Source organism: Podarcis liolepis, assembly GCF_965112155.1.
Source record: "Podarcis liolepis genome assembly, chromosome: 2".
NCBI classification, from domain to species: domain Eukaryota; kingdom Metazoa; phylum Chordata; class Lepidosauria; order Squamata; family Lacertidae; genus Podarcis; species Podarcis liolepis.
The window spans coordinates 84,108,613-84,136,567 of record NC_139555.1 but is presented as its reverse complement, the minus strand read 5'-3'; the positions used below and the strand labels follow the sequence as shown (position 1 = coordinate 84,136,567).

At 44.9% G+C, this 27,955-nt stretch overlaps 1 protein-coding gene across 1 annotated transcript; it reads right to left on the bottom strand.

Annotated features, from left to right (window-relative positions):
* Positions 1–642: 642 nt before the first annotated feature.
* Positions 643–27,953, bottom strand: COPG1 (COPI coat complex subunit gamma 1). The gene is made up of 24 exons (XM_083489241.1): positions 27,641–27,953; positions 25,719–25,771; positions 25,548–25,628; positions 24,835–24,906; positions 23,766–23,845; positions 22,442–22,517; positions 22,125–22,217; positions 21,568–21,654; positions 20,800–20,957; positions 19,948–20,081; positions 18,885–18,952; positions 18,074–18,262; positions 17,860–17,955; positions 14,598–14,841; positions 13,410–13,485; positions 12,189–12,292; positions 10,321–10,446; positions 9,809–9,877; positions 8,672–8,814; positions 5,966–6,137; positions 5,213–5,310; positions 2,747–2,885; positions 2,541–2,639; positions 643–1,911 (listed from the first exon to the last, which is right to left on the bottom strand). Exons 1-24 carry the CDS (start codon positions 27,675–27,677, stop codon positions 1,781–1,783), a joined length of 2,625 nt encoding a protein of 874 aa, XP_083345367.1. The 5' UTR covers positions 27,678–27,953; the 3' UTR covers positions 643–1,780.
* Between the last annotated feature and the right edge of the window lie 2 nt (positions 27,954–27,955).

The window sequence follows — 27,955 nt, the reverse complement described above, 5'->3', positions numbered from 1 at the left end:
GGCAAAACCAGAAGATGTGCATTTGCTGGGGTGGGAGAATGATCACAACACAGCAAGAGACTTGCTGGGAGAACTGTAGCTCAGTGGAACAGCAAACTCTTTTGCAAATGGACACTCCCAGGTGCAATTCTTAGCATTTCCAGGTAGGGATGGGAAAGACCCATCTCTAACCCAGGAGGGCCACTGCTGTTCAAGAGTAGACAATCCTGGAGTAGATGAACCAATGATCTGACTTAATATAAGGCATCTTGCTAATGGGAGTTTGAAGCAGATGGAAGTGTTTTAATGCTGAACATATCTGGTGCCATCTTTGACAATTCTTAGGGCCATTGCACACATTTTTTGAGCTACATGCAAAGTATTTGGGGCACAACCCCTATAAATGATAATGTGAATATGAGTGATGTGTTTGAAAATGTATGGACTCTGCAGGTAGAAGGAACCAGATCTGGCAGGAGCTTTGCTGAATGTAAAGCCTGAGCATATAACTTATGGGTGAACATGCCCTTACATGCTCTCTGTAAAACTATTCCTCTCCTTGCCAAAGCCATATAATTATGAAATGTGGTTGTACACAACCCCCTTCACAACCATAATGACCAACCACATACTTTTCAAAAAGAACGCTATACTGTTTAAATCTTGGCTTACATGGCACAACTTTTATGTACAGAATTATGCAGAGTAGAACAAAGCACAATATTAGCACGTATAAATAAAACTCCAAGTACCTTCAATAAAATAAAATGCTGGCTAATTATTTAAACAATTGCATTACAATCAATGAAGCAATCTGATGATCAGCAATTTATTAGACCATTTCTTTTTTCCAGATACTGCAAAATACAAAAAAAAGACATACTATTTTAGGAGCAAACTGTGTAACATGGTAGGCCAATTGCTTTATTTTGCTGTTGTTAGCATGGAAAAACTGCTTTGGTAGAGGGTGAATAGGAGCAATATAGTGGGGTCAGAAGCTAAACATTTCTCTAGTCACTGTTTCTCCACTCTGGATCACCCCTGCTGCTTCTCTGCTGCCAATTACTGCCACCAGAAACATCTTTTTACATTTGCGCATAACTTAATTGTTTTAATGAAAGAAAAACTGGGGTCAACTATCCTTAATGGAAAGGGAAGTCAGTTTTCATATGAACAAGTAATAGGTCCACTGAATTTGTACTCTGTGGTTGCAATTGCATTCTAATGTGGGCAAGAGATACTACTCTGAGGCATTTTTTTCCTATCAAATTCTTGAGAATACCAAGGCAGCCTTTTTGCGTTACTGTATTTTATTGGATACAGGTAAGGTCTGTTTTAATGCCACCATAAAGAAACTAAACTGGTAGCAGCAATGAGAGTAAATTCATGCTTTTAGCTTTATGATCTGTTTTGAAGGGCTTAAAACATGTCAAACACAAATAGAAACTGCCATAATGGGAGGGGCTCTCACTGATCACAGAAAGGATCTGACACACTGTTACTACAACAGGAGCTGGTGTGAGCATCTTTAGGCACTGGGATCCTGCAGAGTTTGATATGAAAAGGATGCTCTTTTGAAATGGTTTAGAGATCCGGGAAAAAATTACTGGTTCGGTATCTCAGAAAACCTCTGATCATACTTTGAAGACTAGCTTTAAACTCACACAATGTTCCCCCCCCCCACCTAATTAGAAAAAGAGCTAATGTTCTAATGATTCTCTCAGCGTCCAGAGTAGTGGGGATACATTTCCAACACCCCCTTTTGGCTTCAGAGTTTGAAATATCAAGTCCTATATTGTGTTTAACCAACAGAGGCCATGACAACATCCACAGGAAGTTCTTCTCCACTCCGTGCTGTGACTTGCATTGTCACAGTGTCTGTCAGGACAAGACGAGAACGGACCAAGAGATCGTGGCCACCCCGAAATACACCTGTAGTAGATATGAATACGACAATAGCATTAGGCTATCAATCAGCATGTCAAATGCTTAGAAGAATTCTGCATCTCTGCTACCTCGAGAGCATTAAACTAAAATTCCAAAGAAACATACGACACTTAAAAAGAAAAAAAGAAAAAGACCTGAAAATTAGAATGGCTCTTACATTAATAATGTTTTGGCTAACGGTTATCCAGTGTTATACTTTGGCGCTGTGGGTAAAACCTCAGTGCCTAGGACTTGCCGATCGTATGGTCGGCGGTTCGAATCCCCGCGGCCGGTGAGCTCCCGTCTTTCGGTCCCAGCTCCTGCCCACCTAGCAGTTCAAAAGCACCCCTAAGTGCAAGTAGATAAATAGGTACCGCTTTATAGCGGGAAGGTAAATGGCGTTTCCGTGTGCGGCGCTGGTGCTGGCTCGCCAGAGCAGCTTCGTCACACTGGCCACATGACCCGGAAGTGTCTCCAGACAGCGCTGGCCCCCGGCCTCTTAAGTGAGATGGGCGCACAACCCTAGAGTCGGACACGACTGGCCCGTACGGGCAGGGGTACCTTTACCTTTATTCAGCCATACCCATTAGGATCACCACAAAAATTGAAACCAATGTATTAGCACAACTCCTCACCTGCCAGGTACAAGGCATGAGAGTTCTTGTTTTCAGGCACTTTATCTGACCGCTCGCAGGGCTGCATCCCTAGAAATTTGACAATATTGCCTACTGCCTCTGTGGAAAGAAATATATTGGGACCATATCAGAATCCAAGAAAAAATACTTTAAAACTCGGGGGGGGGGGGAGGGAGAAAGCATATCAAGAGCCCCACAAATATTACCTTCCAGTGTTTTCACTGTGGATAACGTGAAAGTCTCTTCTTTTTCAAACTCATCGCCAACTTCTTCCCAGGCTGCTCCAAAATTTGGCTTCAGAACCCTTTGGATGTGATCTGCTATGGTCACCTCAATGTCTTCCAGCTAATATAAAAAAAAGGATATGTGAATCGATACCACTCTGTATCAAGCTTTGCCATTGGCTCATTGAGCAGCTGTAACCCCCGTCACATTAAGGCATCTCTCGCCTTCCAATTTAAAGGAGGGTTTGGAGGCTGCTTCAAAGGGCACTTAGCAGCTTTAAGACAGGAGAATGTTTTAAAGGGCTTGCATTTTTCCCCAGGTTGGCCACCTGCCAATCATGTGTCATGTGACTGACAGATCAGCAACCATACCCACCCACAGAATTTGGCCCACGAGGCTGATCCTAATGAGGATTTGGGCCCTGGAGTCAAAAAGGTTCCTCACCCCTGGATTTAGAGGGATGCTGGCCAAGGTGTTCTGCATTTTGCATAGTGCTCTATATGCCTGTGACTCTCCCTCCTCTTCTGTACTCCCTCTTCTTTACCAGCCATCTAGTCTTCAACATCCCTTAATGCCCGTCTTTCCACAGAATCACTGGGCCAGCACCCAAATCACACGCTGAACGGAAGAGTGGTGCGCCCTTCCAAGTCACACCATTACAAACATCAGCTTGCCAGATGGAAGGATTGCCCCTCTCCCTGCATGCTCTTCTGATGGTTTTCCCGACCATCCCCTCCAAAAGCCAATTTGGGGGGGGGGGCACACAGTGGAAGAGGTGGTTGGAAAAGCCCTGCTGCGCAAGCGGGAGCACTTCCACTGGGCTTCTGCTGACAGAGTTCATCCCATGAATCATGCCCGCTATTTGTGAGTTGGGTGCTCTACAGCCTTTACCAAAGGTGTCATGGACTTTGAAGACACTCGAACTCGGAACGCAAGGGAGAAACATGCTAAGAGGAAGGCACACTTGGCAAATCCACACCGCGATCAACTCCCGCCCGGGAACCAATGTCCCCACTGTGGAAGGACATGTGGGTCCAGAATTGGCCTCCACAGTCACTTACAGACTCATTGTTAAAACTTATGGAAGACAATCTTACTCAGCTACAAGTGATCGCCAAAGAAGAAGAAGAATATGCAAAACAGACTGATCTGCATGATGTTTCCTGAGGGTGAGGAAGGAAGCTTGGTCTCCTCATAACACAAGGCCTCCCTGTAGGGAGCCTGACTCACATTATGGTCTGCATATGAAGGAGGGGCTTGTGCTGCCCTTCCAAAAAATAACTTTGCACACCAGCCAAAAGAGAGAGAGAAAGAATATGTTTTGAGCCTTTAGCAGCATGATGCAGCATGTCATTTATGTTTCTAATATGGCACAAATGCAGACTGAACGCTGTCACTTTTTTCCATTCTTAAATGATGATCTTTTTAGTGGGTAGCTTTTGGAGCAGCGCACATAGCGGATGTGACTCTCAGCAGAATTGCCAGACACTTGGGCGGGGGTGGGGAGGAAGAAACGGAGAAGCAAAATCAATAGATCAGAGCCAGGTTCAAGTTGCATTGTGCAGTCTGCTCTTCAGAGCAGAAAAAAGAAATGCCACCCTGTGTAATGGGACTGAAGCTGCAGGGAGAAGACAAGTCTTAGGGCAAGCAAAATCTCTGCACAGGAGCAGGTAAAACAGCCCAGGCTCGAAATATCAGTTGCATGGTTGGAGTAAAAAACAACAACTCCCAGGCAAGGGGGGGGGGAAAGGAGCCCTCCCTGCAAAATGTTCCTGTAGGTTTGACACTGAGAACACTTCCACGGTGCCCTAAGCTGACAGGAAATCAATGGCCCTGATACATAAAATGAAACCCACTGAGCATAAAAGCTGGCTCATCAGTATCCTCCACACAGCGCATCAGCTACACTCTCTAGAGCATATTATTATGTATTCATACTTTGGGGGGGGGAATAGAGCCTTTGGTATTTTAAGTGTGCCGGGAAGGGTGTATTTTGCTTTAAAAAAACTTCCTTACCCAAAAGATTACAAGCAAAACAGCTTTGCTGGAGCATTTTATCCATGAAATGTGGGGATAGAACAGGGAGCTCAGAGTAGTCATGCCCCAGGGAGACGTCACAGCCTTCAAGTAAATGGCTGCCAACATTCAGCTGGTTATAAGCCAGGTCTGTGTGTGAGCAGCTGGTGACAGGGCACCCCAGGTTTGACACTTAGCCATCTGGACATGCTGAGACTGAACAGCCTGTTAGCTCAGAAGCTGGTCAATCCATCCTGTGGGCCTGATGAGACAGGGTTTCTAATGCATTTGTTAGATCAAGCCACAGCTCCCCAGAGGAGGTCAGGAGGCAAAGCGATGTCACCCTGGATGGCCTTGCCTTGGCTCACATTTCACCACCTGACCAGGAGACATTGAAAAAGGGACAGGAAAGTAGCTAAATCTCCTCTTACCACATATTCGTCCTCATAGCCCTCTTCCTCTGCTTCACCGGTGTTCGGGTCACAGTCCTTGACAGTGAATTTCATCATGCAGCTGAACGTACAGGCCACTGCAGAAAGGGGAAAAAAAAGAAAAAAATCAAGCACAAAGATATGTGAAATGTACAAGTTAATTTATATTCCTGTCTCAGCTCCTAGGTTCCAGTCTGCCTATTTATTAAAAAGTCACTGAGGACTGAGAGGAGTGCTTGTAATGTTCTAATTTCCCAACAAGACAGTTCTCCCCTAGACAGAAAAGTCAAATTAACCTACCAACGTCACTCAAGGTAAACAAGGTTTTTCCACAGAAAGGGTGTCTAGAAGTCTTTAGGCCTACAATTCACACACTGTTATTATAGGCTTGTGTCCAAGGCAGTGCTAATAAACTGTCCCATCTGCACAAGGATTTACACTGGCACAATGGTACATTCCCCTTTCTCTCCAAGCATGCCTCTAAATCTGTTCCAGAATCCCCCCCCCGGCTCCCATTTGGAGCATTTTAGTCGGGTGCAGGGCACGTGCGGGCAAAGTCAGTCCCACTGTGCAAAATAGATCCTTGCACTGCCAAGACCAAGCACTGCATTTGAGACAAGTCTTCAAATAAAAAGTACGTGAATTCTCAAAAGTCATTTAATGTCTGTTAAAATGGACAAGGGCTGCAAGCTCAAAACTATAAGGCAGCTTGGTCTGACTGAGAAGGGAAGAAAACAGAGAAAATCTTGTTACCTGCTGTTGGGTCCTCTTCGGGCAATGCAATCAATGTATAGCAAGTGCCAGGTTGGTTGTACAGCAAACTTTTGGCCGGTATGTAACCAATGACCTCATATGCCTCAGTTGGCTCCATCTGCACTGTGACATTTTCCAGGATCTGATCATTCAGGGTGTTTGTGCAGTCAAACTATCAGGGAAAATCAAGGAACGTCATGGCACAAAATACTGAATGTACTTTACTGTGCTGTAATGTAAAGTTTGGGGTCTGTTTATTTAAAAGCATTTCTACGTCACTTAATCTTTCTTTAAAAATAATTCTGAGCAATATACAACACAAAAACGAAACAAAAAATACAACATAAAGCCAATTGTTGGTATCTGTCTGTCTCAAGAGACAATGGAGTGTCCTTCTGGGAGCAAAGCCAGGCTGTCAGAGAATCACAGCAACCTGCTGTGGCTGCAGAGACCAGAAACTTATAACTGCTGCCTCCTCCCCATGTTATTTTTGCTGTGTTAGCAGCACCGGTGACCTCTCCACGGCGCAAACCTGGGCACTATGTATGGAGATCCTGGGCTCAGTAAAAGGGTAATATAAAAACAAAAATTCAGGGGATTTACATTAAGACAGAGTATGATCTTAGAGATTAGGGAAAACCTGGGCCAAAATATGTGCCTTTATAAGATATCTGAAGTGACTGGTGGTTGCTGCTTCAGAGGGAAGTGTGTTCCATAATATAGGGGCAATAGCGGAAAATGCCCATTTTGGGGGCACCATCCTATAACATTCTGTAGGGTGAGATATGCAGAGGATATAAACGATCTTGCTGGTTTACAGAGGAGTAGGCGGTCTTTCAGGTTAACTGGTTTCCAACAATAGTTTTCAAAGACACACATAGTAAGACCCATATTTAAGGCGATAACTGCAGAAGGCACCTGCTTCAGTGCATCTGCAGACATAGTGCCTGCACTGGTCCTGTGTTGACCCTCCACACCCAACTAAGCTGTAGGCAAGTGCAGTTCTTGAGCCAGCATAGGCACAGAGCCTTCTTCCATGAAGATCCAATTTCCATATACAGTAACTCACAACTTACACACATTTAACTACTGTATTCAGCTTTAAGTGCTTGGCAATCAATCAATCAATCAATCAATCAAAAAAAAAAAAGGGTGGAAAAGAGGCATATTTCCGGGGGGGGGGGAGACTTTGGCAATCCCACCTGCCATGCCATGGAGCCCCATGAGTTTTGACAATACACGATTTTGGTTTTACACCCTATCCCTGGAACATAACCCCAGTGTAAGTTGAGAGTCGCCTGCATTGGCTTCCTCTGCTACAATATTTCTTGGGCTGAAACATCCTTAAGAATGGCTTTCCACCCTCCAGCATCACCACTGAAGTGCACATCTCCCAAGGCATATACAGTTTCAGTAGTAAAACAAATCTGCATATATTTTAGGATCAGCATCAAAAGTAGTTCTTAGCATTGTAATGGGGTCAAGTAGACACCCACTAGGACATCTCCCCATCTTTCAGATATGAAAAGGAACCTGTGCCCTGCCATAAGCTAATCCAACCTACCCTCATGGAGCTGTGCTGCATGCATCAATCATCTGACCCTGCTTAGCTGAGGGAAATCCTCTGGTCTGAGGCCTCTGTGAGGGACAACCCCAAATGTATCATTCTAGGCACCAGGCCACCGTGTTATTTGCATGCCCCCCATTCTCCTCCTCCAGTTCAGCCACAAGAAGATTGGAAGGTTCTGCTTCTGTTTCTAATGAACCACAGTTACTCATTTTGTTTAAACCCAGACCCAATGTGGTTAAGTCTTAGGGCAGGGATGGGGAACCTCAGAACCAGGGACCAAAGGCAGCCCTCTGACTAACTAAACCTCTTGAGACTCTACCCAGGCCACAATCTCCTCACCAGCCACAGCCCTGCTTCGAACCTCTGAGTGTTTTATCTCGCAAGACTATGTCCTTGACCTCTAAGTATGCCTCTTGACTGCCTGGATGGAGGACAGAGAGGTGTGCAAGCATATGCAGAACCACAGAACCATAGAGTTGGAAGGGACCCTGAGGATCGTCTACTCTAGTCCAACCCTCTGCAATGCCGGAATCTCAGCTAAAGCATCCATGACAGATGGCCACCCAACCTCTGCTTAAAAACCTCCAAGGAAGGAGGGTCCACCATCTCCCGAGGGACCCCGTTCCACTGCTGGAACAGCTCTTACTGTCTGAAAGTTCCTCCAGACGTTTAGTCAGAAACTCCATTCTTGTAATTTGAATCCATTGGCTAGGGTCCTACCCTCCAGAGAAGGAGAGTCTCTTATATGTATATGATTGGCAGCAATTCTTTGTATGTGGGTGCTGAGTGCAATTGGTTGGTTGACAGAGGTAGTGAATGATTGTAGTGATTAGGGAACGGATGTTGTGAGCGTGAGACTGGGCAAGTGGCGGTATGAAAAGGGTGTTTTATGTTTGTTAGGATTCTACCTTATGCTGCCTCAAATGCTATTTGACTTTATTTATACTGATACTGTTTCCATGGATATGGAAACCATATTTGGCGCTTATTTGAAGGTAAACCATGTGACATTATTTTTATTGCACCCACTGTGCATCTATTATACTGTAAACAACTCTGAGATGTCCAAACATTAACCCATCTATAAATGGAAGAGACTACTGTCACTACTCGTGTTTTTTCAACGCAGTACCCACCTGGAACACCATGTGGTTTGTGAACGTGTGCTTGGTACAGTGGATCACATACTCCGTCTCCAATTCTGTAAGAGCCACTGGCTCGGAAGAGGATTTGAACAGCGGGCCGAGTTCTCGGAACTCTGGGATAGCAGCTAATTGTTCTAAAATACACACACACACACAGAGAATTGGCAAGTGGAACCTATTCAAGATTTCTGCTCTACTTAGACTATAGCTTTAGGGGAATAAACAACTCCCAGCCTCAGTTCCCTCATCTGTAAAACATGGATAAAAACATTTAAGTACAGAACAACAGAAGAAGAGCCTGTTGAATCAGGAGATTGGCCCATCTAGTCCAGCATCCTATTCAATTATGAACAAATTAAAGATCCCAGGTCCCAGTACTGATCCTTGGGCGACTTCCATTTATTCCTGTTCTCTGCTTCCAGCACCTAACCAATTCCTGATCCAGGAATTGCTCACTCAGCAGTCTTTGGTGAGGTACCTTGTGGAAAGCTTTTTGAAAGTCAAAGAACACCACAGATCACCTCTTTCTATGCTTGTTGACACTGTCAAAGAACTCTTAATAGGTTTGTCAGAAAGGATTTTCCCTCACAAAAGCCAAGCTGGTTCTACTTCAGCAAGACTTGTTCTTATATGCTTGGCTATTTTATCCTTAACAATACTTTCCGCCAGTTTCCCCCAAACAAGCATTAAGCTAACTGACCTATAACTTTCAGGATCCTCGCTGGATCCCTCTTTTAAAAATGGTGTTACCTGAGAACTGGAAAGTAGCTAATGTATGCAGGTTTATCTAAGGGACAAGTTTCACATTTCTGTTTAGAAGATCAACAATTTCACACTTGAGTTCTTGAGGTGGATGCCATCTGGAACTGGCAATTTGTCCGTTTTTATTTAGTCAAAGTTGGCCCACAAGTGGGGGAGATAAGGAACTAGCCCAATGGCCAGATCTAGTTCCCCCACCTGCTATATACATTAAAAAGTAGTTGATCTTGACTCTACTCTCCCCAAAAACATTTCTAGTTAACACACTACATCTATCAGAAAAATCTCAGATATCGAAAGACTGAGGGAATAATCTTACAAATTGCTCAACTGTCACATTCTATACTCAAATACAAGGTGATATCATACCTTGGAATATTTCTTGTCTGGTTGCTGCCACTTTCTCTGGCTGCTTGGTGGCAGACACCGGAGCATTTTCTGCAAATGGAGCAAGAAAAACACAGCACATGTACAGTAATTCATGTTTGCTAACCTGAAGCTCTGTTGTGGTAATTCAAAAAGGGAATTGAACCTCTTACAGAGAAACAGCACCTTATTTTTGGTGCTCATTTAGAAAACCAGGACAGGAGGTGGGAGGAGAGCCAGAATTGGAACAAACAGCAGGTTGATTACTGTAATGGAAGAAGATGGCACCAATATTCTGATCAGGTAGCAGCATAAGGGGAAAAGAAAATGGTCCCTGATGTCTTAGCAAGATGAAACTGAAGCAATTCATAATATCGCAGGTGCTGCTGTGAAAAGGGCCCATGAAATTCAAGCTGGGCCACCTTGAAAGGGCAGAGAGAACTGGAAAGTCCCCAAGAAACGTGCTGTGCTAGACACTGATGAGAAAGTTTGTCCCTTGTTATTTCTACAATTACCTGTTCTTTGTTCAGTGATGGGGGCAGTTGCCAAGGGAACAGACTTCAGGTCAAAGGGTTTTTCAGAAGGATCCAGTGTATATTGGTGCAGCGCCCTCTCCAGGCCAGGGATGGATACAGTCAATCCTGGAGAAGAGAAAGGGTGACCAAAATTGAACTTAACAGGAAACCAGGGACCTCTTTGTCGCCTTATAAATCAGAGCTCAATTAAGTCTCCACATCTGCTCTTCCATATGGCCTCATCCCAAAACCTGCTTAAAGGGCCTGGCTTGGGGCCAATTTAATCCCCTACAGCTTAAATGGGTTGCTGATTGAGCTAGGAGCAACTACCCACTGAGGAGATATTCCTATCCAGATGCAGAGGAACCAAATGCTTCACTGCAAATCCATTCCTGATGAATATCTGCATTTCAGGGAGCTGGGGACACTCATAACCTCAAAAGGGTACCTATGGAGATGACTCTCCTCCTGAGAGCTGCGTACAAAACAACTGGCTTGCATCTGTTCCCATTCAGGGCTCAGGGAGCACAGAGGCTCTGCCATCCCTTATTATACAATCCGCACAGGAAGAGAAGCAGATCTGGAAATCAGGCTAAAACCCCCATTTGCCCTTCATGCTACACGAAGCCATCTCCGCTGACCCACAAATAGATTAGACAGACCTGAAAAGTATCAGTAAATGCTGGCAACCAAAAAGGAGCCTTCAGAGCTATCCATCAAGCCTTCCCCTACACCACCATCAATTCATCAATGCTGCACAATGCACTTTGGTGTTCTAGCTTGGCGGGTGTGGAAATAAGGAGTCATCTATTGCCTTCCTTCCTGTTCCTTCTTTCTAACCAACCCCCTTGGCTGAGAGGAACTGCACTATGTTAAAGGTGGAAATGATGAGCTGGTTGGAAGGTGACAGTTACTAGGTTGGGATAGAAGGGAAATCAATCTGCACTTCCGGCCCTACTGTTAGGCAAAGTGCCTTGGGCAGCAGATACTGGGGTAGATGGGCAGCAGGGTCCGGTCCCTCCTAAGCCTCCTGGTCATTCCCTTCCATTGGAGGAGAGACCTGCACGTATGCTGCACAGCCTCTTTTGGCTCCCCAAAACTAGCCAGCTGTCTCACACGCAGCACAGGATGCTATCCCATCACCAGTGTCAAAGGAAGGTTCAGAGGCCAGGCCAGTTGGCTTCTCCATGTGGAATGGGGAATTGGGAGGAGAAGGGGCAGGCTTCTGCTTCACTTCAGGCAGCTAAACATTTTGAGCTGGCCTTGTCAGTCTGTATATAGCTTTGGCAAGAGCCAATGTGGTGAATTTTAGCAAAAATAAGAGTTAAGTAAGCTACGGGTCTCTATTCCTTTTTCATTCCCCCCCCCTTTCCTTCTACTTTATTTTCTCACTGAAACTTATCAATAAAATATAATTTATTTATTTGTTTTTAAAAAGTAAGTTATGGGTGCCATTGTTTTGGGGTGGTAGGGTGAACAAGCTGAGAATTTTAAGTTCCCTGAGTCAGAGCTAAGGATTTATTCAGATGTATGCATGACCTTCCTTTTGGTTTGTCTTATGTGATTGTGAACAATTTTGATATCAGTATAAAACTTGCCCTGAGACTTTGGGCTACAAAACAGCTTCCCAATCTAACCTGAGCAATTTGAAAGTCAGCTTTTTAAAAAAGAAAAGAAAAACACAACAGAAGTTTCAAACCAAACTACAGCACCTACAATTCTAACTGTCAAATCTTTGCCACTGTCTTCAAGATAATTATTATTTTTTAAAAAAACCTCCCCCAAACCCCTGTTCCACATTATGGCAAATTCTAGCCGTAAATGTGACTTTTACATTTCACATGCCCCCAAATTGGCAGCTTGGTTACCGTTCAGGATGTAGCCAGCATTGAGGGCTTTTTGTTTCTGCTCCAAGACACTCAGGTAGAACGTGGCCCTGTCTCTCACTTCATTGTCATCATCCATCACGCACCTGAAATCAAGATCAGAGAGCTCTGCTCAGTGGGAATCACTTGAATTCACATGGACCTATCCAAGTTAATCCAATCCAGATGGTCAATAAAGAGGACGGCATGCTCTGTGGTGAAGGGATCAGCAGCATAAATAGCCTGTCCCAGTGCTGACAACTGTCAGGAAACAGCTGCTTACTCAGAGCCCATTAAGACTGTTTTGTGGTGCCGAATCCAAGAGTGAATCTGCAATGGGTGGCCACCTCAGTGCATCTGAGCCTGGGAACAATCCCTTCTTTTGACCAAGGCATCTGTGCTGACCCTGCTAAGCTCCTAATCTGTTGCAGAGACTAAGATCAGAGAACTGCATCAATGCACGCAACCCCTGCCCTCCTTCAGTCCTCCTTCTGGAAGCAAACCCAAGGCTGTGTCAGCACTTTTGGGTTATTATGTTTAGGCCTCTAACAGTTCTCCTCCATTCCATCTGAGGAAGTCTTATATTTTTATCCGGCATTTTCCAATTTTGCGTTTCCCTTCCCCCGGTTTTTATTATTTTGGGGATTTGCAAAGTGAGACGTTACTGCTCCCGTTAAAAATGTTTTGTTCATTTTCTTAAGCCTTCTGCACTGACTCTATCCTCAAATCCAGCCACATGAAACCCTGATGTCTCGATTCTGTCTGCTCTGCCTCTTTGGCCAGGGACACGGTTCCAACAGCAACAGTCCTTGCTGCAATGGTTATAACAATAACAATAACAATAACAACAACAATAATATTAATAATATAATTTACTATTTATACCCCACCTATCGGACTGGGTTTCCAGTAGCACTGACCAGCCAGCCAGTTTTTCTAAGTCAGAAGGAAGCCAGAAATTTAAAGCAGGTCTGTGCATCGTTTGCTTGGGGGAAATCAGCAGGACTTCCACATCCAATCAGATTCCTGCAGGGTACTGTAGTCCATGCCAGCCCTCTCTGACCACACAGCAGCAGGAGTAATTATGAAATCAGCTTAGGCCACACAGTCAGCATGTCTGGCTTTTTCCAGAGCTGTCTCAACAGCAAAAAACTACACATCTTTCCCAGGGAGAGTTTTTTTGTGTTAGATCTATGTGGTCATGCTGCTCTAATCACAACTCACCTCTTCAGCAACACGAGGACACTGGGGAGCATTTCTTCGTTCTGAGCCCCAAATTTAGCCAGAGCACTTACAGCACCTGTAAGCAAGAAAGGAAACAGGGATGATCAGCTGGAGAAGACAGTGTGGGAAGCCGCTTAAAGCGGACGTTTTCAACCTTTTTGGGTCCACGGCTCCCTTGACCAACTACCTTCTTTCTGCAGCATCCTTGTGGGGCTCAGGAGCCCAGTTATGTCACCCCTTGCCTGCGGAGCTGGCAGTCCCTCACCCCTTTTCAAACACTCTCCCTTGTGAAGTATTCCCTCAGCCTCCTCTCTCCTCTCCTCTCCTTGGGAGTCCTCCAGGAAGCTGCTGGAGCTGCCCCTGGTCTCTGAGCTGCTTCCCCTGCCCCAAAGAGAGGTGCGTCCTCATGCTGTCCCACAGGGCCCTGGGAAGCACCCCCTGGCCAGCCCCAGAGGCATCATTCACCTGGGGAACTTGTAGCCAGGGCTGCTGCAATAAACAGTTGTGCAAGCCTTTGGGAGGCAGAGACATGAGAGGGCATCAGAGGAAGGGAGGGAATGAAAGAGGGACAGAGGTTGGTGTTGCCTGCAGCACTCCTCACCATCACGCATGGTGCGAACCCCAGGTGCCATGGCCCACTGGTTGAAAACCACTGCCTTAAAGGTTTAGCCAAGCATGGAATAGGAATATATTCACAGGACTGAACCAGGAACAAATAGCTTTTATGTTATCATTAGAACCTCATATAACAGAAGTATCTGAACGATCCCTTGCAGCTGATATCCTCTTATAACATGTAAGGTATCATCGCTCTTTATCAGTACATTCTTTACATCAGGAATGGAGAATCTGTGGCCCTCCAGATGCTGCTGAACTACAATTTCCACCATCCCTGTCCATTGTCCCTTCCAGCTGGGTGACCATTTACCTCGATTTGACCATTCCAGCAAGTGACCATTTACCTTGATTTGATTTCAGGTCGGGAAAGTTCATCTACCCCCAATGGCATAAAGAGGAGGAGAGGCTGTCACACTTTGTAGGCAGTATGTCCCAGGTTCCAATCCTGGCACCTCTGGACAGGAAAGACTCCTGCCTGCCTGAATCCTGGAGAGCCAGGCAGCCCAGACAATCCTGAGCTAGACCGACCGACAACCTGACTCCATAAGCTCCTTGTATGTGTGCATGTACCTGCCCTGACTTCCTCGTGTTCCAAGACGACTCTGTTGTAAATGAAACGAATGTACTTTGAAGGGCTGTTGGTCTTAGGCCCTTCCTGGCCCAGCAGGTGGAGAATGCGGGTGGCCAGGACGGTGAACTCGCAGTCCTCAATGAACTCGCACAGGTGGGAGAGTCCGGTTTCCTTGCTCTCCGAGTTCTCCTCAATGATGCCGATGATACATTCAACAATGGCTCGCTTGTACTCAAAGCCACCCTGGACAGGGACATGAATGAGTCAGGGTGAAAGCTCAGTGGAGGATAGTGGCTCTATTTTTACAGTACCTTTCTTAAAAAGAAAAGAAAAGCTACTGGGTAATAATGAATTTTCACCTGCATTTCAAGGCAAGAGGGTGTCAGGGCGCTTACTCATCTGTACTGTTTAGCAAAGAGTCTGGAATCTTTAGGATTTTATGCTTTCATTTTATATCCTGCCACCTCCCCTGCCTCTTCCATTGTCCTGCTCCAACCAATTTGCATTTTTATAATTCTTTTGCTTGCTGCCTTCTGTTGGAAAAAGAAGACAGGATACCAAAAAGGGTTTCTCATGCATATGGCCGAGAATAAAAGCCTGAAAAAAGTGCAGAGACAGACTTTACTGGAAGGCACAGGTGCAAAAGCCTTAGGGCTATTCAAGACAACCTGTTTATTCAGCATTCTTCCCAATTTGTCTGCACAAAGCTTATACAGAGATTAGATCAAGTCCAATCTGTGCTGAGCATTCGTGCCAGTTGGGTTGTTGTAGAGACAATGGGCATTCATCCTGCACTCATCCCAATTTGCTTGCTGGGTAGTTAGACATCTTCCCATTAATCATTTGTTCAACTCGCACTTCAGTGCACTTCCCTGCCACTTTCCAAATCGAAGAGTGTCCTTTTTAAATAGTGGATTTGTTGAGCTAGGGAGACAGAACACTTTAATCCACTTTAATTGCATAAAGCTAATGATCTGGCAAGCGCCTGAATCCCTTCCACAAAACACCGACAGCCTGGAGGCACCCTGAGTACAGCCTCCAGCATGCAGAGCGCTGGGTTTTGAAGCTCTGCATTTCTTCTGTTCCAAGCCTAAATCTTCTGCTGAAGAGTCTCCAGGGACTGGCTATAAATCACAGTGTTGGCAGGAAGGTTTTCAAGAACAAAATTAAGGGATATATCAAACAGAATGGATGGACAGAGGTGGGACAGCCCATCAAGCAATAATATTTTCATGTCCATGAAGCCCCCAAATAAACAGAATATTGGGTTCTTTCATAAAATGGCATACTAGGAAAACAAGGGCATTTCATCTTCCCTGATACAACCAACAGCTGCTTATTACAAGTAGAATAGGCTATGTTTGCAGGGAAAGAGACCATTGTTTGCCCTATAGGATTTAAAAATGTGCTGCCTCATCTAAAGTTCGGTCCATATCTGAAGCTGCAGCCGTCTCAAGATTGTTTGCCCTGGAGCCATTAGGAATAAACGGAATGGAAGGAACATCTGAAACCAGAATACTCAGGACGATACTCTCCACCCACACAAAAAGCTATCAGAACAGAACATTCCATTTTCAGAGGGAAAGAAAAATCAGCTTAAATAGCCGTAGTTTTATCCAGATCTTACTAGAAAGCAATACAACTGAAAATATTGCCAGCTGGTTAATATATTTAGAAAAACAGACACTGCATCAGATTGCTTTTTTGAAGAAGAAAAAAGTATCTGGAAAAATAATTGACTTCTGTCGGTGATCTGCCTGTAAAAATGGTTAAGGGGGTAACTCATTCCTTGGCAAGCACTGTGGCATTGGCAAAGGAAAGAGCTGATACAACTCAGGCTGCTAATAAGATTCCCAAGAGCAGATTTTCGGGGGGGGGGGAGTATGCTGAAATGGGCAACAACTGGCTGGGAGCTGGTGCCCATTCCAAAGGGGGTGACAAGACAGGTGGCAACTAGCACCCAGGGCTGGCAAAACTAGCACCCACCTGTCAAATTTGGTCCACAAGGCCAATTCTGATAAGGACCTGGCCCATGGACCCAAAACATCTCCCTTTCCCTAATCTAAAATATGGAGACAGGCTGACAGTTAAAAAAAATCTTACACCAAGCAGCACCTTAGAAAATCCCCCACTGTCCTCATGCGCACTTGTGTGCACCTGAACCATGTTGAGTGAGTTACAGATAGGTAGCCGTGTTGGTCTGCCATAGTCAAAATAAAAAAAATCCTTCCAGTAGCACCTTTAAGACCAACTAAGTTAGTTCTTGGTATGAGCTTTCGTGTGCAAGCACACTTCTTCAGATACACACTTGCACACGAAAGCTCATACCAAGAACTAACTTAGTTGGTCTTAAAGGTGCTACTGGAAGGATTTTTTTCATGTTGAGTGAGAAGGTCTGATGTGGTCTTCTAAGCAGGCTTGACTAAATGCATGTAAAAGTCTCCTTGTGACTGCTTTGCCTTATCAAGGTTCCCAGTCATGTGGAGGATTCTAAGGATGTTCACCAAATAAGTACAGCATAATCAGTAAGCAATGCTTTTCTGCAGGAAATGGTGAGTGGGTTTTAGCTAATACTGTATTGACAAGTATGTAACATGCCTGCAGTAGGCATCTGCCCTATGAGCAGTGGTAGCATCTGACTGACATTACTCACGTGGGGAAATAATAAATTAATAAATTAATAATAATATATTTATACCCTGTCCATCTGGCTGGGTTTTCCCAGCCACTCTGGGCAGCTCCCAACAGAATATTAATACTCATCATAATCATGAAGTGATAAAAGATCAAACATTAAAAACTTCCCTAAACAGGGCTGCCTTCAGATGTCTTCTAAAAGTCAGATAGTTGCTTATTTCCTTGACATCTGATGGGAGGGCGTTCCACAAGGCGGGCGCCACTATTGAAAAGGCCCTCTGCCTGGTTCCCTCTAACCTCACTTCTTGCAGTGAGGGAACCACCAGAAGGCCCTCGGCGCTGGACCTCAGTGTCTGGGCAGAATGATGAGGGTGGAGACGCTCCTTCAGGTATACTGGGCTGAGGCCGTTTAGGGCTTTAAAAGTCAGCACAAACACTATGAATTGTGCTCGGAAACATACTGGGTTAAAAGACTTCTACATCGTATCAGATTCCTGCAGTCCAAGCTGTAAGGTGAAGGTCATATTTCTGTCACGCAGGCTTCCATTTTGGGTAGCGCAGGTTGCAGGAGAAAGATTGCCCCGAGCCAATAATGAGGAGAGCAATGCAAACGGCGACACTTACCTCTTCACGCAGCATTGTGAAGAGGAAGTTCATGAGGACGGCATGCTTGCGTGGATACTTCTGACAGAGGGCGCTGATGGCCTGTACCACAACAACCTGGAAAGAACATGGAATGCAACAAGCACACTGAATGACCGGAGTTGTGTCTCACACCAGCCCACATCCCACAAACAGAAAAGCTCAATAAAAGCCCCAAGCACGAGTCTTTCCATACCTTGAACTCGTCGGAGATTTCAGACATAAAAGAGGAGATCTGCTTCATGAGCCGGTCGATGCTACTTTCGCTGCCGGTTTTCAGCAGGGTGGTGATGGCCAGGGTAGCAATGCTGCGGTTGGAGTCTGTGACCAGATTCTCCAGATCAAGATTGCAGGCAGTCACAGCAGACGGGTGCTTCATAGCAACCTAGTGGCGAGGAACAGAAAGAAGAATTTGCTCCCTGCAGGCTGGCTGAACTTGTAAGCATGAATATAGAGTATCTTCAATACAAGAGCCCCTGGGAGAGTTCACAACTCTGGCACAATAGGCAAGAATCATAAAGTTTCTGACACAAATAAACTGCCATGTATTAAACTGTTTTTGTTGTGCTCCAACTTCAGCTCTTGTCTTGTTATCTTTGAGCTACAGTTCCACCTTGCATACAAAGTGCAGAGTTTAATGCTTTGGTTTAATGCCAGTTTAGCAACACAAATCTTCACTGTTGATCCTGGCTAGTGGAACACTGACACAGATTTTCTTGTCTGGGATACGAAAAGGAGCTGTGACTTAAAATTAAGACAGTGTGCAGGGGAAGAAGTATGTGGGCCTCAAAACTTGTTCCCAGTTTCTTAAACCACAGTTCAGAAAACCAAGAAATGGACACATAACCAGAGAGGTGGTTCAAAGAACCAGTGAAATCTGTTCCTATCAGCTGGTCTCATAGGATCAATGGCACTTCTTTTTTATTACTTCACCTATCCAAGGACTAATTTAGCCCTACCCAAGCAGGCAAACCCAACTGGCCACAGAGTTCTTTGAGCCTTCTTACCTTGTTGAGGGTTCGAACTGCTGCATAGCGAAGTGCTGCCTTGGGTGAACTGCAGAACAATTGTAACACTGTAAAATGAATAATAATAATGATAGAGTATTATTGGCAAGATAGTCACACCAGCCATACTGCAATGATTCAGTTCACAGCCTGCGTAAGGGGTGAAACTGGAACACAAGAAGTTTGCAGAAGAGACATATTTCTCTCATTCCCAGAGGAGGCAAATGCACACTGCTTTGTCCACCAGTCACCAAATCTAAGCTGGGATAGCCAATGTGGTGCCCTCAAGATGTTCCTAGACTACAATTCCCATCATTCCTGACCATTGACCAGCCTACCTGGTGATGATGGGAGTTGAGGTCCGACAAAATCTGGGGGGCACAATGTTAGCTACCCTTGGTTGATGCTGTCTGTGGGAGATGACAAGACATGGCCAGGTTTTTGTTCCTGCATCAAGTCATTGTTCATCAACTCACTTACGCCTCTCTTAATATTCACAGTGGATTTTGATTCCTTTTAGAGTACACTTTTCTTAGCAAATATTATATTATTAATTTATTATTATTATTATTATCACCATTATTATTACTACTACTACTACTACTATTCCACCACCCTATACCCGAAGGTCTCAGGGCAGTTCACAGGGGAAAAAACCAGACTATAAAACCACAAAGTACATAATCAAAATACAAACAACAGCCACCCAATAACACCCCCTTTTAAAAGGGCATAGAATGTCAGTCAAATCAAGCAAAGGCCTGGTTAAAGAGGAACATTTTGGCCTGGTGCCTAACATTAGGCAAAGGCTTTCTTACATCACATATCCAATCTTCCCAGGGCCCAAATGCGCCATCTCAATCAATGAGCCTGCCTGCATGTCACTTTGCTGATGCTATCCTACAGCACTCACACAGCAACCCTCAAGATGCTGGAGAATCCTGCACTGAACCCAGCAAGGGAGTGCTTTTTATTGACAGCGAGACTTTCATTTTACGACCAGTAAGCCAAACTGGCATGCGTCCAGCAAGCCTCCCTTTCCTTCAACAATGAAAAGACTTACCAGACACAGCCGGCGCCAGTTCTTTAGCCGAGCAGCTGGGCAGGTTAACAATGGCAGATGCAGCTTCATAGACCACCATCTCGTGCTTGTTCCGTAAGCAGCTCTCAATGAAATCAAACAGGGGGCTGTCACGGCTAGGATACCAAAAGAGGAGGAAGAAGAAGAGGAGGAGTCAGGTTCCCACACATAGGCCAACTGCTTGACTTAAAAACTTGCATGGCTGTCCACTGGGAAAGCAAACTGAACTTTCGGAAGTGACCCAACTGCTTGGAGGTGTATTATCCAGTTGAAGGGGGGCAATTTGCCACCATTGAGCGGCATATGAGTTTTAGAGGGTGGGAGGAATCAGATCTGGTTGCAAGGCAGTATCATCAAAGGCCATGCCTCTCAGCTCAAATAGCTTTGCTTGCTCTCAGTGCTCTTCTAATGCAGCCAAAACTGATTGGGGAAAGGACACAGCTCAGCAGTAGAGCATCCAACCTGCAAGCAGAAGGTCACAGGTTCAATCCCAGGCATCTCCAGGTAGGGTTGGGAAAGACTCCCGCCTGAAATCCTGGAGAGCTGGTGCTAATCAGTGCAGGCATTACTGGGCCAGATGGACCAATAGTCTGACTCAGTACAAAGCAACTTCCTATGTTCCTATAATGGACTTCCTACTTTCTTAGAAGCAGGAGACCTCCCCCCCCCCATTTTAATGATGCTAACATAAGAAAGGTAAAACTTGCAGGTGCTTTCGGGAAACTTTCCAACACTTAAAAAAGCCCAAAATCAAATTTGAAGAATGTTTGATGTAGCACTACGCAGAATGTTTTTTTCCGGGATGTAAAAACAATAGCAAGCAGTAGGACTTACCCTCCAGCTTCTTCTTCCAGCAGTTTGCTGGCCACTCGGATCATCATGCAATAGGCAAAAGGCGATTTTAAGCCATGGCGCATGAACTTGTTCAGCATTTTGTTGACAGCCAAGCGGTCATTTTTGCGCACGTGATATAGCAAGCCAAGGGCATGATACTGGAAGACATTAAGGAGAGGGAAAAATGGGTCGTATCAGGGTCAAGGTTATTTCCATTTTTTTTGGCTTCACAGGCTAGAACCTCATCAGAACCTAGCTATCAGGGCCAAATGTGACAGGTGGGTGTGGTAGCCCACCTGTCAATCACCAGACATCACTGTGATGTCAAGGGATTGGGCACTTTGAAGTCCCAAAGCTGAGACTTCAAAGCACCATACCGTGCTTAGAATCATAGAATTGTAGAGCTGGAAGGGTCGCCTATTTTAAAAAGAACCCTACGTGGTGCCTTAAAGTGCACAAAGCTTCACCTTTGTGCCACCCACCAGCCAATGGGCAGAAGAGTCTGCACTTTGAGGTTCTTGCTTATGAACTGGCAGCCATATCTCTACCTGCCCCCCCCACCTAACATCACATAGAACATCATGTATAAGGCAGGTTGGTGTGCTTTGGGGGGCAAGGACTTGTAGGGCACATATGAACCCCTGGTGGGTCAAGTTTCGCCAGCGAACCAAGGGTTCCCTTTCCTTGCCACAAATCAACCCAGAAGCACACACCTAAAACTCAATGTCATTTTTAAAAAATGACTGAAAGTGGCTTTAATATTCTTACCTGGACCATGATATTATCACTCGAAGCTGCCTCCTGAGCCTCATTCACCCAGCGTTTTACCACATCAAAGCTTGTTTTCAGAAGATGCTGTCAAGAAAAATAACAACAAGGAGGCACATAACGAAGTGGCCTTTGCAATCCAAATAAGGGTCCTTCCAGCAGAGACAAGGGAAGACCCCAGAAAGATCTGGCACAGGTTTTGGGCTGTATGAGCTGCACATGTTAATGTTAGCCTATCACCACCACCCACTTTCCATCTGTGGCTTGAAACAGTCTCAGAACTCAGGAAGGCAATGCTTCTGAAAAGCAATTTGGCAAAAGGTATAAATTTCAGAACGTCACTGCTTCTTCCCCAAAATGCAGCAATGGCCCACCAAGGGACCAAGAACAGAGAGACTCTGAGTTCCTGGAAAGAAGTACATTCTCCGATCCTAGCTTTTCACAAAAAGAAGCGTATACCCTTATTATTACAGATGGTCAAACAATGTAACGCTCCTCCTATCCGAACACAGGCCTTCTCGCTCTGGGCACAGGCTGTGTGTCAAAAACCTACGTACCAAAGACGACACAAGGGCAGAGCTGGAGACACTGGGCACCTTGTCCACAATCGCCTGCTTCATGTAGCGCTCGATGGCCTGCAGCATGGTCGTCTGCGGGGATGGCAAAGCGAGAGGTGCTTGTGAGAGCAGAAACAGGAAGCCATTTGGCAGGAGGACTTCAGAGAAGGGGCAAAATGAACAACAAAGAAGCGAGTCAGGAAGCAAGGGAGAAGAGGGGGACTCAAGAGAGACAGCTATTGGAAGGATGGGGAAAGGCAGCAGGGGTAGCCGGGAGAAAAAGATCCGCCATCAAAGAATTACACTGCGGCACTTACATCGGTAATCTGGCAGAGGGCTCGTACAGCAGGGCCTCTGTAGTTGTCATCTTTCCCTGTCATATCTTTGGTTAAACTGGATTAAAATAAGGAAAAGTTTTTAGGACTGCTTTCATAAACAGTAGACAACAGTGGCGAGAGCTGTAAGAAAACCACTGGGACCTAATTTGATCAGTTGAATGTTTGGTATCTGGTGGGCAGGGATTGTGTGTTCTGATCCGGAATCAGCCCCTCTCTTCAGTGTGATCCGTTATGTTCAGTTAATAATGTCCGTTAAGAGGGACCGAATGCCTCTTCTTGTTTTCTTACCTCAGACTCGACTCACAATGTTGTTTTAGTCTTGCTCATCATGTTATTTTGCTACAGTTTTCTCTCAGTTTATTATTAAAGCTTGTTTACATTTACGTGAGCCACTTATTTTTCTCAAAGAAAAAGAAACTCTGCTGAAGAATACTGGAATATCCTAAACTTGGGTGAGTGAGGGGATATTCCCAGTTTGCCAGGAGGATTAATTTTGTTAACCTCACCACCACCTCCTCCACAACAAGAGCTGCAGACTGGAAGAAACAGAAGCACGTTCCCAACAAGATGGAAATGCCTTTGTGGGAGCCACAATAATTATGATAATGTGTACCCCTGTAAATCCCTGAGTGTGCTCCTAATAGAGAAGTTATGGTAGCCTGTTACTTTATGAAACTGATGATTTCACAACATGTGCCGCCCTCATTGGGGGCAGGAAAACAGCTAATACGTAAATCACAAGATACAGCACAAAAGCTAAAATACGAGTTGCTACACCTTAACAATGTGGTTTGTTGTCTTTCAAAATGTGCGTGCTCTCACACACTCAAAAGGAAGGTGCAAACTACTGCTCAAATTTGCCTGCAAACATTGACAAACATTGCTGTTAACAGTTTCCACTGAGTCAAAACATTCCTTATCTCCACGTATGCTAGAAAGATTCTCATGAAAGTACCCACAGGATAAAAAAGCAATAGGGTTTTTTTTAGAGGGGGAAAGAAAGAAGGCACTATTATCTTGTTGTTTTGTCTTGATTTCCCAGCTGCAGTGAACATGCTTGGATTGCTCCAGGTTGGAGTTGTCCAACTGCACTGAGAGGACTTCAGCATCTGTCTTTCAACACCCTTTTTCAAGAAGATCATTTCTCCCTCTCAAACACCCACCAACTTCATTGCTTCCTATAGGCACTGCTGCCAACCCTACTGGGCTAAAAGGGTCTCAAGGACACACACACACACACACACACAACCTAAATAAAAATAGGGGAAACAGTTGCATGGAGAACAGCTCAAGAAGGAATCACCTGCTAGTCACAATGATGACATCCTCTGAGAGGCTGGACATCTCTTTGATGGTCAGGTAGCACATTCTGCGGAGAGTTGGCTGGCAGAAAAACAAGGGAGATAAGTGTTATGATGCATAAAAAATGGACAGAGTATAATGTCACTGCCCTGGGATCCTTTGGGAGGAAGAGTGGGATACCAATGAATGAATGAATGAATGAATGAATGAATCAATCAATCAATCAATCAATCTTGCTATCATTTCTGGGGGGGAACAGGAGTCGCCAAACATTTTGCTATTGGCTCACCCAGAACATATTTTGGTACGAGTCATAGCTCAGTGACAGAGCATCTGCTTTGCATGCAGAAAGTCCAGGTTCAATCCTCAGCATCGCCAGGTCGGGCTGGAATAGATTTGTTGTCTGAAATCCTGGACAACCACTGCCAATCAGTGTAGGCTATACTGAGCTAGATGGACTAATGGTCGAATTTGGTATAAGACAACTTCCTATGTTCCCATGACTGCACTTGACCAATAGCATATGTCAAAAAATAAACTGTTTTGTCATGAGAGGAAAGGAGGCTGCATATGAGCAGAGATTGGACGGCCACCTGTCATGGATGCTTCAGTTGAGATTCCTGCATTGCAGGAGGCTGCAGTAGATGACCCTTGGGTCCAACTCTGCAAATCTATGATTCTATGAGAAACAAATGTAACAATGGCTTCAGGCCATTTTGGTAGTGGACCTGCCACCCCACCATTTTGCCAAAGTGGTTCTTTGGCAAAAGGAATTCTTGCCCAGGACTGCACACTAAAGCAGGCCTGTCCAACAGGTTGATTTCAATCTACTGGTCGATCGTGGGATATCCGTGGTGTCAATCCTAGGATCCTCAACTCAACAACTCTGGCTCCCTAAAAAAAAGCTCAGCAACTTTGGACAATCCAATGGGTAGATCACTGCCAGTTGTTTTACAGTGGGAGTAGATTGCAGTCTCTTGGAGTTTGGATAGCCCTGCACTAAAGGATAGGCCTCCCATACTCTTCCCCTCCCCTATGTGAACGTATAGAGGCAGACTTGGCATGCTTACATCATTGGACTGGAACAGCTTGGTCATTGCAAAGAAGGATTCTGTGGCTTCCATCACACCAAGGTGCTCCCCCTGGAACGCAGGGAAGAAACCCATCAACATTTATTAGCAACTAGAATCAGTGATGGAATAAACTGCAGTGAGCATTGCCGCAGAAATTACATTTACATTAGCAAACGCTTTAAGCAAGAGATGGAAGTTCATGTCAACAGTTTGCCTCAGCTGGGAGGTCAGAAAGAAGCAACTTTGTTAACATCATATTTGTGGAAAATGACCCCCACCACAAGAGCTTCTTGCTGGCGTCTGTCTGTCTCCATTGTCTCAAGAGACAATGGAGTGTGCCTCTGGGCGTGAAGTCAAACTGATGTGGTCCAAAGGAAAGCATAGCAATACCTTTGGCACCAGCTTGGCTACAGGAATTGCTGGAAGGAGGCTACCTTCCCAGGTGGAAAGAACCAACTACCTCTTCAAAAGAGAGTCACTTTGAGAACTGGCACAGGCTACTTGGTTGCTGCTTGATGACAGTACCTGCTTCATCAGCCTGGAGGCGGGAAAGGAAACACTACCAAGACCATTCACAACCCACTGCTATTGAAACAGCCGTTCTTCCAAGCAGCACAACACAAGCTCTGCTCATGAGCATTAACAGGCAGACAAGTTCTGGTTTAACAAGAAACCACTGTAAATGAAAAAAATAAAAGTCTCCCCATTACCTGGTTTATGAGATACAAAACCTTGGTGAGGATGTGAGCACATTTCCGAGGGTTTATAGGTGTCTCATTGAATACTCGAGCCTGGGAAGAAAGATGTGAATGAATGAGATCTCAGAGATATGCCAAAATGTGTTTCCTTGAAAAAAAGACCGGCACTGTTAAAGAACTTACTTCTTGCAGCACAGCACTTTTCTCTAAGTGTTGGAATGGATTGGAACCCCCACCTGCAACAAAGGAACATCAAATGTGATCACGACCAAGGATTTGTCACTATGTGTTAAATCCAGTAAGCTGGAAAGCCTGAATTTCAGCCACCATCAACTTCGCTGGGGTGAATATTTATCACCTTGGAATCCTCAAAAAGAACTTTTAATGTAGATCTGGGAATTCCTCATATGTGATAAGACCTCTACAAGTCATCCCATATATTGAGGCTGACAAGCTATATGCAATTAACACCATTGTAACCAACCCTGTGAAAGCGAAGGAAGTATTCCAAAAAGTTTAGATATATTTAGCTACTTGAGCAACCACAGCTTGGAAATTTACCAGCTCTGTAAAAGAGTCTTACATACAGAAAAACGTGTGATGGGAGAAGATCTCATAACTCAGCGACAGAGCACATGCTTTGCGTGAACAAGGTCTCAGGTTCAATTCTCTCCTCCTCCCAGTTGCTATTAACCTCAAGATAGGTACACCCATTAACCCTATTTCTGATATTCTATTAATTCAAATGTCACTTCCCAGCCCTTTGCTAAAAAAGAAAGAAAAAACAATAGTGTACAACCAAAAACAAAACAAAACAAATAAAATTTATGCAGCCCTGTCTCATCTACAGTTCATAGCTGAGCGGTAAAGCATATGCATTGCATGTAGAATAAAACAGGTTCAAATTCCCAGCATCTCCCATCAGAGCTGAAAATGTCTTCTGTCTGGAAACTCTGAAGAGTTGCTGCCCACCAGAGTCAGCAATACTGCGCTAGACTGACCAATGGTCAGGCTTGGTATAAGGCAGTTTCTTTTGTACTCACAGCTTATACACAAAAGAAACTCAGTTGTAGGTGACTTAGTTATCCAACATATCTTGTCAACCAAATTCATTATCTGTTCCCTCAGCCACACAAGGTACTGCCCTAAAATGAGCATCCCTATTGTTTCCAAAGAAGGGTGGCTTGCAGACATCTATCAACAAAGCTGTACCATATCTGAAATAAAGATGGAGGGAGAAACCACTGATAGGCACTTGCCTTATACACAGAGAGAGAGAGGAAAGGAGAAGGTGTCATTTTGCTTTTTCTCCAAAACTGCAAAAAACTCACCAGTCAAATGTAAGCACTATTTATTTATAGACTGCCTAATGTCACATTTGGAACTGTACAACTAAAACAGTCCAAGAGTGCTTGCCTAGGGCTTTATAAGTTGCCAAGCGAGGCCCAAGAGATTAGGAGAGATGAAGCAAAAACAGTAGATAAATGTTCCAACGGAAATGGAACAGCTATGGGGTGGGAAAGTATACAGCTGCTGAACCACCGTACAATAAAAGTATATTATGGTAGAACAAAAGAAAGCTTGCGCAGAAAGACCATAATAACAGTTTCAAGCCTTACTAAAATAAGATGTGCAAGAGATATAGATGCACTTCCTTTAAGATCACCTTTATTTATCTGATGAATTGCTTCCCATGAAGCACCTTGAAGCAATGCAACAATCAAAACATATATACCTAAAATAATTCCTATATAATAAGAATTTCACATGTAAATCGTAGAATTGTAAGGGACCTCTAGGATCATCTAGCCCAACTGTCTGCAATGCAGAAATCTCAAGAGGCGGCTCCCCATCCAATTCGAAACCATACTGGACCCTGCTTAGCTTTGCAAACGTGCTAGTAGTTTCATTGCTGCCCAACTGGGACGACAAATGAATTGCTATAGGCAACGAGATACAGCGAAGACTTCTCATCAATTCATTAGGGTGCTGTTGGCTGTTCTTTAATGAGATAAATATTGCAACTTTCGCATCCCATCCTTTTGAACTCAGTATGGACACCGATAGATCTAAGAGGGTAGTAACACACTTTCCCATCAACTCACCGGACTCCTCGTCCTTCTTATCGAATTTCTTCAGCATCCTGTCCCTGTGTTGCTGCAGGGGTCGCGGAGAAGCTTGAGAGCCGAGGCCGGCAGGCGACCCAGCCCGGCCAAGGGGAGAGGCAAGGAGCGCGGACCCCGAGAAGGGCTATCAGGCTACTAAGGTGGACTGCGCCTCCCTGGGCATCCCTGAAGCTCCGACTTCCTGCAAAGGCGCCACTTCCTGCCAGCATGTCACCGGGACAGCTCAGCACCACAGCAGCGCGCATGCGCCCTCGTCGCCTGGTGGGCAGCCGAGGGCTCGACGTGGCTGCCAGC

Excerpts from the sequence above, each read along its gene's own strand:
- COPG1 (XM_083489241.1), bottom strand. The coding sequence starts at position 27,677 with ATGCTGAAGAAATTCGATAAGAAGGACGAGGAGTCCG. Across the intron at positions 22,218-22,441 it reads CCCTCTGCCAGATTACCGAT|ACGACCATGCTGCAGGCCAT; the intron begins GTAAGTGCCGCA and ends CCATCCCCGCAG. Across the intron at positions 20,958-21,567 it reads GTGATAATATCATGGTCCAG|TATCATGCCCTTGGCTTGCT; the intron begins GTAAGAATATTA and ends AATGTCTTCCAG.